At 48.2% G+C, this 9,484-nt stretch overlaps 1 protein-coding gene; it reads right to left on the bottom strand.

Moving 5' to 3' along the window:
* Positions 1 to 6,238: 6,238 nt before the first annotated feature.
* Positions 6,239 to 8,714, bottom strand: GSTUM_00002310001 (uncharacterized protein). XM_002836051.2 has 6 exons: positions 7,718 to 8,714; positions 7,497 to 7,527; positions 7,048 to 7,383; positions 6,756 to 6,996; positions 6,546 to 6,641; positions 6,239 to 6,477 (listed from the first exon to the last, which is right to left on the bottom strand). The coding sequence occupies exons 1-6, from the start codon at positions 8,657 to 8,659 to the stop codon at positions 6,390 to 6,392; spliced, it is 1,734 nt and encodes a 577-aa protein (XP_002836097.1). The 5' UTR covers positions 8,660 to 8,714; the 3' UTR covers positions 6,239 to 6,389.
* Between the last annotated feature and the right edge of the window lie 770 nt (positions 8,715 to 9,484).

Below are 9,484 nucleotides of genomic sequence, written 5' to 3'. Positions count from 1 at the left end.
CCTCCGAGTTGCTTCTTCCTTCCCCACCCCACCCCGCTCTCTTGCTAGCCACCTATCGAAAATATCAATCCTATTGTATTTCAATTTCAGCAGCCAAAAACACCGTACAATCTCTATATCAGTTGGGGGTGGTGGTGTGGCCGTTACGGGTGGGAAAGGAAAGGGTGGGGAGAGAAAGGAAATGGCAAGGTAAGGTGAGGTGAAGTAGACACGGCCTCGGATGCGTAGGGGGTCTGGTGACCGCTCCACTTTCCTACCCTGGCCCGCCTTCATCCGGGACGGGTGGTAGGCACGGTCCGGCGCAGGTAATTCTAAACAGTGATATACTGGAAACTAGAAGTATCTTTATTGTGGCCAAAGCGAAAAGGTGTAAACGATTGGGCGGGTTTGCGTGGCAGTGTAGTGTATGTTACGGGGTGATATAATTAGAGCGGCTAATAGTAGTATAATGCAGCGTATGGGTGTAAGGCCAAGGCACAGGGGACTGGTAGATTGATTAACTTGCCGGAACTTCGCGAATGTGGAATAACCGTGTGGCCAGTTTTTTGCTCGTCCTGATCCTTCCGTTTGTCTTTCCGCCCTTTGGTTCTCAAAGAATAGGGTCTTAATGGACTACCGTTTGTCAATAAGGTTCAGGATGAAAGAGATCTTAAGGCTATAAAATTATTCTGAATTGGAAAGTATAATCAAGGCTCATAAGGAGTGAATGTAATCACGCCGGCTGCCCCAAGAAATGGCTGCACGTCCCTGAGTGTCGTGCTGATATTCCATCGACTTTTATTTGATATAGTAGACACCTCTTAGTATTCAGACTTTTCCTAGTCGGGGGTTAATTAATGTAGAACGTACTTGTGCGTAATCTCTACCCCACTGTTGGGCGTGACATGTGTTTGGTAACGCGAATATATTGTTGCGAGCAACAGTTTCATTTCGAGGATGGAGAGACTTCATGAATGATCACTCGTGAGTAAGAGCTACTCATCGAGATCGAGCCACCAGGACGAGCTCCAATAACGCATTGGACCGGATCGTGATAGCGCCGAGTGGCAGGGCGGAGTGAACCTACTGTCTTCCCAAACAATTTCTTCCGCCGCTGCCAAAAGCCCAAAGCCTTGCCTCCATTGTTCGGATTCTTTGCTTCTCTTGTTCCAATTCAATGGGGGTTAATTCGCTTTCGATGTCGCCGCCGCTGATCAACCACCTCTCCGGAAGAAAGCTATCGACGTCTCCGGGTTTATTTTTCTGCTTGGTTTCCACAGCAAAGACTTCATCACGGTGAATACCGTAGGCCAGTGTCCCTATGGTGGTCCCTAGGGTCCTGCGGTGAGTGTTAGGAAATCATGATCAGGGACGAGCCTTACCTGCCGGAATAAATTTCCCTTCAACAATACTTCCATCTCCATGGCAACTAATCCTGTCAGTGGTTGTGGAGGCGGGGACAACTCGTGGTAGTGTAATTGGAATGGCTGAATACACCCTCAATGTTTCCTTGAGAACCGCGTCGAGGTATGGCAGATTCAGGACTTTTAGAATTGTTTCGCGAGGGAGGTTTTGGATATCCATTGAATGGGGCCAGCCAAGACCTGGCATCTCTGCTGACTTGGGGAAAGCATCGAGCAATTCGGAGTGCAACCTTTTTTGAACGTTCATTGATTCTGGGAGTGATATCTGGTACATCAGGAATGATAAAGTATCACCTTGTGTTTGTTAGCGAGATGGTTGTATTCTCCCCACTGCTTGTACTTGGCAGATATTCCAACATCTAGCCTAGGCGGGCAAGAAAGCCTGCTACCAGAATGCTGGTGATAAGGGCAGCTGGGGCAAAAGACAAGATATTGTTAACATACTAGTTGTGTTCATGCCCGCCAGCATTTGGATCTGTAGAAACACCATCAGTCGCCAGCTTCAAATGAAACCAGGATACGGCATATTTGGGTCACCATCCCCGGACCCGCAATCTAGAATCACAAGGCAACCACCATATCCGAACATCCTAAAGTAACTTGTATCGCTAGTCTCGCTGCTCCGATGTTCGGACTGCGGGATCGCCTTCCTATGATAACTTGTCGGAGAGAAAGCAATGAACCACCTACCATAGCCTCACTAGCGGCACCTCTATCGTCCCAGACCCCTTCGTCGCTACTACCGGTACCCTTTTCCACAAGCCTCGCCAGCATTCCGGCAACGGTGCCCACACGAGAATTTGACTTGGCATCCATATATGCGTCCCAACCCCACTGCTGAATCTGGCTCAGTGTCTCCCCTCCACGCACCCAACTCCTCACCATCCCCGCATAAAACGTGACCCGCTTAAACACATTCATAATCAATGGGAACTCAGTGTGCATCCAAACCTGGGTTCTTCGGGCACGGGCATAATGTCCGAGAATAATCTTGCGATGCGCTTCATTTCCAGCGAGAGTCTTCAAAGAGGCCTCCAACCCAAATATCTTCCCGGTGACCACATCCGTCGCGTAAAATGTGTTCGCATTATAAATATCAACTCTCCTATCGCTTTCCACGAAACTCAAATAATCCTTGACGACTTTGAGTACCTTTCCCGTTGCTGCTTCATCTTTGAGCACAAACGATAGCGAATAGGATTCCGACACTGCCTTTCTCCGCCATCCGTGCTCTTCGCGGGTGCTGCTACTGAATACATTCTGGGCCCCAAAGCTTGCGAAGACGGAGTATAGAGGAGTGTACTTGGAGTAAAGCGGGGAAGAGTAAACCTCTTTGATGGCTTGCCGGGAAAGAATCGAGATTTCGGTGGGTGATAGCCGAACTATCGGTCCGTAGCGCTTGTGTAATGAATAGGTCCCGACGGTCCTTTGGTTGAGTGCTGAAAGAAAGTTTATGTAGTGCGGAGTTATTGCCGTCACCAGTGGCCCGGGGATATGTGAGAGCGGGGAGAAGAAAATGGAAGAAATAAGCTTCCAAACGATGAGCACCCCGAAGGAGCATATCGCTGCAGTTAGATATCCTGTATTGGATATTCCATTGAGAAAATATCCGCTATCAATCATTATGATGAAAAATGAAGAGGGAGGGGGCAATTGGTGCTTTGTCGTGGGTACAGTACAGTACAGATCGGCTCGGCCCCTTTATGGTTTGCAACAATCCTTTGTATACTATTGTAAGCCGGGTCTCCGAAGAGCCATCGGAACCGACATTCAATGTTGAGGGACATCTGTGGCCGGAACCCAGGAATTTCATTCTGGGATTCGTAATAGCATGCTAATCTGCCTAGCTTGGGCTCAATACAGGTCAACCTCCCGCCACATCAATTAACTAGGTTTGCCAAGGAAATTAATAGCAATTAACACCGCTAGTCATCCCGCCTGACCTGCTTTAGATTGCGCCTATTATTGTTGAACGCACAACTTCCCAATTTATTCCAAATTCGCACGAAAACGATTAGATTTGGAACCGCCGCGATTGCCCACTTACATAGGACTTCTACATAATAATATGATGGCTTGCAGAAGAAACATTCCAGACATTATATATTACAGTACCCGAGCTGTGGGCAATAAGATCCCAGTTCATTGTGTGCGTCTCGCACTAATTTACCACTTGTTTTAAGGCTCTGTAAGGATTTCATTAGTGTAGAAGCAATTGGCCCCTTTCTTTCGTTAATGTGACATATCGGTTGGCTATGATACTTGCTTCCAGTAGGTTCGCATTTGTGGAACGCAGAGCAGGTGTAGAGTGGAGGCATAGTCTATGTCATAGTCTACTAAGGAAGAACAACAAATATCAAAGTTAATTCTCTTCACCTGATCGGCATAACACCCCTGCCCCACAGCCAAGTATACTTCATTCGCATCGGGGAAAACTCCGTTGATCAACCTCTGCTTCCCACCAAACTGTCCTCCGGGACACTGGGGCCAGACATCTGAAAACGGCTAAAACATGCCTCTACAAATCTGCAATCTTAGTTTCCAAGCCCCAGCATCACGTCAAGGTATTAACTACGCCGGGGTCCCACGCACCGTCCGCCAACCCACGCCTGACGGACGACAGCTGAACCCATATCACAACCAGCGCCTAAAGTATGGTATCCTTCCTATCAGGCACTCTCATTTTGAGGCGCGTTACCCTGCTCTCGTGCAACGGTAAATACTGCTCGTGGGAGCTGGGGCGCTCCCGGCGGACAGGCGCTCTGGCTGTCGCGGTCCCAGAGCTCCTCCGCAGCAGCGATGTAAATTCCATGGAGAGGAAAGAAGGGGATTGAGTGGGGGGCGGCGGTATTTATATCATAGGTGGCCAGAGGAAGTTTCTTTCGCACGAGGGTTGTCTCAGAGAAGGTGAGGTTTAGGGCTCTAGGAAGGGTTTCCGTGTAGCAGCATCACTAAGCCTCTATCAGAACTATGATAGAAAATTTAAATCCCCATTATATCATACCTGAACCACTTCCGCTTGCGGCCACTAGGCCTATTGTAGTTGTGAATACTGTACAAGTACTCGATATCATACCTTCCAACAATTACAGTTCCCTCGAATAGCTTGCATCATCCCGCCCGACCCCGCTGCTTCGCACCCCCGTAGGGCTCACGGATTCCACAAAACGAAGTTTTTCATCAACAGGCTATTAAATCTCAGTAATCAGAGGGACTATGTGACACGCAAACGGCGAAGCACTCTACCTGTACTCGTACATCTAGACTAGTACCAGTTCTCGAGCACTTTAAACACGATAAAACAACTCTGTATGGGGCCCATTCCTTGGCAGTTAATACTCGGCACGTGTTGTGTCGGTTCGGATGAATTCCACGATCGATGGTTCAGCTTTTAAATTTTTCATCTGGCTACGACTTATCGTTCGGGCTGCCGGTTCTCAGCTGATAGGGTCCGCATTTGCACCGTTTTATGGTGAGTGACATCTGTAGCGGTAATGCTTTGCAAAAGAAAATTATTGTTCGACTTCGGTCCCCAATGGATTCTCAACAGCAACTCCGATGAGGATTGTGGTCGCGCTTATAGAGAGAAAATAGGAATATGATATCTCAAGTTGTCAGTAAATGTTGGGATCAGGTGTAGGGATGTCCAAAGTTCCAGAAACGCCAAGCAAATACTCCGCGGTCGCACCCGGCTATCCCGCACCGGTATCTCAAAGAAGCGGAAACACCTCTAGAGCGTAAATAATCCGGGGGCGGATCTCTGAATTCTGGCCGAATTCCGAGCCGGTTGGGGAGAGGGGCGTTTGGGTATCGTACCTACGGTGTTCCGGGGAATCTTCCCCCCTGCTGGTATTTGTATTGAAACCTGGCCGCTAAACCGGGGCTTTTTGTCCGTCTGGAGGGGAAACTTTCTAAGATAAGGAGGGACATGGAACTCTCAACTACTGTTGTGGCGGAAATATTGAATTGCTGGATTTGCCCGGCATTTTTGTAGGGTATGTCACACTGTTAGGACTGGTTTTTAGTATGTGCGCCTAGGCAAGATCACCGCTGTTACTTGGGCAGGGTGGTATCCGGCGGTACCGGTATACAAGCCGTTCAACGTCTCCAATATTGACTTAACTAAATAATGGGAACCTTCTCTCCTTTCACCTACCCTCTTCGCTCCACCCTACTCAACCTGGCTGCCGAGATTTATAGCAGCAATAATAATATCTAAAGGGTGCAGTAAAGGACAATGTAACCTCTTGGCGATGTGCTGTATGATACTATACTCAGAGTGTTAATTCCTCCCATCCCTCAGAGGGAAAACCAAAGCAACCCTTGTGAGGTTTCATCCGTCCTTGCTTCCTGTTCCTACTTTCTTCTACGCTCCCAAACTAGCTCTCGAAGAATACTAATCCTTACGACATTCTACTCGTAATCTCCTCTTAGTATCACATTGTACCGCGTGTCTATCATTAGCTGCAGGCAGAGCAGCAGCTGCTAGAACAATAAAGGGAAAGAAAAGGGCAAGATACGGTAGATTGAAACAAACTCGGTCTTGGAGGTACTGATGGCCCAGTGGCCGCTCCCCTCTCCCACCCCGCCCCACCTTCGCCCGGAGCGGGTGGCGAACGTGGACCAGCCCAGGCAATTCCAAGCAGCGATATAGCGGGAATCTATAAGTTATTTCTGTTGTGACAGGGGTGGGAAGGCGCGACCGGCTGGTTGGATTTGTGTGGCTGTGATCCGATGTTACGGGAAGGGGCAGCGAGAGGGGAGGAGGACTTATAGTAGCACAACCTGGCTTACGGTTGTGAGGTCAAGGCACTTCACGATTTAATGTGGAACAATTTTTCTAGCCAGGTTTTTGCTCATCTTGAATTTTCCATTGATCTATCTCAAAGGATACCTTGTTTTAATGGATCACGTCTTGCCGAGGAGAGAATCTAGACGGAGACTAGATCTCAATGCTGCAGAACGATCCTAGATCGCAAAACATAATCAATACTCGTAAGGAGTGAACGTAACCACACCGTCCACCCTGCGGAAAGGTAGCACGTCCCTGAATGTCCTACGCTGATCCCACCGACTTGATATAGTAGAGATCTCTTAGCATTCAAATTTCCCCAGCCAAAGGATTATTAATGTATAACGTACTTGTGTGTGATCTTTACCCCACTGTTGGGCGTAACCTGTGTTTGGTAGCGCGAATATATTGTTGCGAGCAACAATTTCATTTCGAGAATAGAAAGGCTACATGAGTGATCATTGGTTAGCATGAGTCCTGCATTGAATCGCTAGAGCGATCTCCAATAACACATCGAACTGAACTGCGCTAGTGCCGAATGGCAGGACGAGTGAACCTACTGTCTTCCCACACAATTTCTTCCGCCGCTGCCAAAAGCCCAAAGCCTTGCCTCCATTGTTCGGATTCTTTGCTTCTCTTGTTCCAACTCGTCGGGGGTTAATTTGCCTTCGATACCGCCGTTGATCAACCACCTTTCTGGAACAAAGCTATCGACGTCTCCGGGCTCATCTTTCTGCTTGGTCTCCACAGCGAAAACTTCGTCACGATGAATCCCGTAGGCCAATGTCCCTATGGTGGTCCCTATGATCCTACATTGAGCGTTAAGAAATCGTGATTAGGGATGAGCCTTACCGGCCGGAATAAATTTCCCTTCAAGAATCCTTCCATTTCTATGACCGCTAATCCTGTCAGTGGTTGTGGAGGCGGGGACAACTCGTGGTAGTGTGATCGGAATGGCTGAATACACTCTTAATGTTTCTTTGAGAGCAGCGTCGAGGTATGGCAGATTCAGGACTTTTAGGATAGTTTCGTGAGGGAGGCTTTGGACATCCATTGAATGGGGCCAGCCAAGACCTGGCATCTCCGCTGACTTGGGGAAAGCGTTGAGCAATTCGGAGTGCAACCTTTTTTGAACGCTCCTCGATTCTGGGAGTGATATCTGGTACATAAGGAACGATAAAGTGTCACCTTGTATTTGTTAGCGAGATGGTTGTACGTGCATTCTCCCTACTGCTTGTACTCCCCCGGTTGATATTTCCATATCTAGCTGGAGTGGGGCAGGGGATTCCTTGTTAACATACCAGTCGTATCCATCCCCGCTAGCATTTGGTCCTGTAGAAATACTATTAGTTGCCAGAACCAAATAAAATTAGTATAAAGCATCGTTGGGTCACCATCCCCGGCCCCGCGATTGGGAATCGCAAGGAAAATATAAGAGTATCTGAGCGTATATTTCATCGCTAACCCCATTGCTCTGGTGTTCGACAATTTCCTAAAGGGTGAAAAACAACACACCACCTACCATTACTTCACTAACAGCACCTCTATCGTCCCAGGCCTCTTCACCGCTACCGCCTTCTTGCACAAGCTTCGCAAGTCTTCCAGCGACGGTACCTTCACGGGAATTTGACTTGGCATCCATATATGCATCCCAACCCCACCTTTGAGCCTGGCTCACCATCTCCCAGCCTTCTATCTCCTCTCCATGTATCCAACTCCACACCCTCCCCGTATAGAACGCGAACCACTCAAATAGATTCATGATCAAGGGGAATTCAATGTACATCCAAACCTGAGTTCTTCGGGTTCGGGCATAATGTCCAAGAACGATCTCGCGATGTTCTTCATTTCCAGCGAGAGTCTTCATAGAGGCCTCCAATCCAAATATCTTCCCGGTGACCACATCCGTCGCGTAAAATGTGTTCGCATTATAAATGTCAACTCTCCTATCGCTTTCCACGAAGCCCAAATAATCTTTGACGGCCTTGAGTACCTTTCCCGTTGCTGCTTCATCTTTGAGCACAAAGGATAGCGAATAGGGTTCCGACACGGCTTTTCTCCGCCATCCGTGCTCTTCGCGGGTGCAGCTAGTGAATGAATTCTGGGCCCCAAAGTGTGTGAAGATGGAGTATAGGGGGGTGTACTTGGTATAATGGGGGGAAGAGTAAACCTCTTTGATGGCTTGCGGGGAAAGAATCGAGATTTCGGTGGGTGATAGCCGAACTATTGGTCCGTAGCGCTTGTGTAATGAATAGGTCCCGACGGTCCTTTGGTTGAGTGCCGAAAGGAAGTTTATGTAGTGCGGAGTCACTGCCGTCACTAACGGTCCGGGGATATGTGAGAGCGGGGAGAAGAAAATGGCAGAAATAAGCTTCCAAACGATGAGTGCCCCGAAGGCGCATATCGCGGCGGTCAGATATTCCATATTGGATATTCCATTGAGGAAATATTCGCTGTCGATCATTCTGGTCGGAGGGGGGCAATGAGAAAAGGGGAACAAATTGATGGCTTGTCGTGTGTATGGATTGACTCTGTCATTTTAACTTCTGCTAGACGTCGATACCCACCCAAGTTTTGTAAGCTGCGGCTCAGATAAGTTTTCGGGGGCCGAGATTCCGGCATGGTACTGGGCAGGGCTATCGGTGGTGCAAAACCTTATCACAGCCGAGATCCGGAAGGGTAAGCCCTCGTGATACAAACCCCGGGAGGAGCAACGCTCCAAGCATTCCTGATGTCTGTGCTCGAGTACTGTACCGTAGTTTACTCGAATACCGGTACAACTGGTACTTGTATGGCGGTAGTGGGGCAAAGGGTAGTCTAGAGCTGAATCATGTTGGTATAATAAAATGGTCCGCATTTTTGGGTTGTGCTGACTCGGGTGCTTTCCTCTTTGTTCGCTTCTACGAGTAGAGGGGCTGGAATGGTTGTCGAGATAAGGAGTAAGTTAGTCTAGGGTAACTTATAAGTCCAGCCTGGAATCCTGGACAGAGGGAGGCGCTGTTCTCAACAAGAAAGGTCACCATTAGTTTAATTACGATACCCATCACATCACGGCGGAGGCCAATTCTCGCCTCACTTGTTGGGATTGTGGCACCACTTACTCAGCAAGATCACTGGTAGCCAAGAAATAGCGAAATGCTTTACGGTAATTAAAACGAAAAATACCGGTAGACTATATCAATAGATATATAGCTAAGGTCCTAGCCGCTCTGAAATTCCTATATCTGTGACAAATTCATTTGTTCTGTGCGTAGTTCTCGTCAATCTTTTGGTGTGACAGATCCCAAAA

This window comes from Tuber melanosporum (assembly GCF_000151645.1).
Source record: "Tuber melanosporum whole genome shotgun sequence assembly, scaffold_127, strain Mel28".
NCBI classification, from domain to species: domain Eukaryota; kingdom Fungi; phylum Ascomycota; class Pezizomycetes; order Pezizales; family Tuberaceae; genus Tuber; species Tuber melanosporum.
This window is presented reverse-complemented; position numbering and strand designations above follow the sequence as displayed.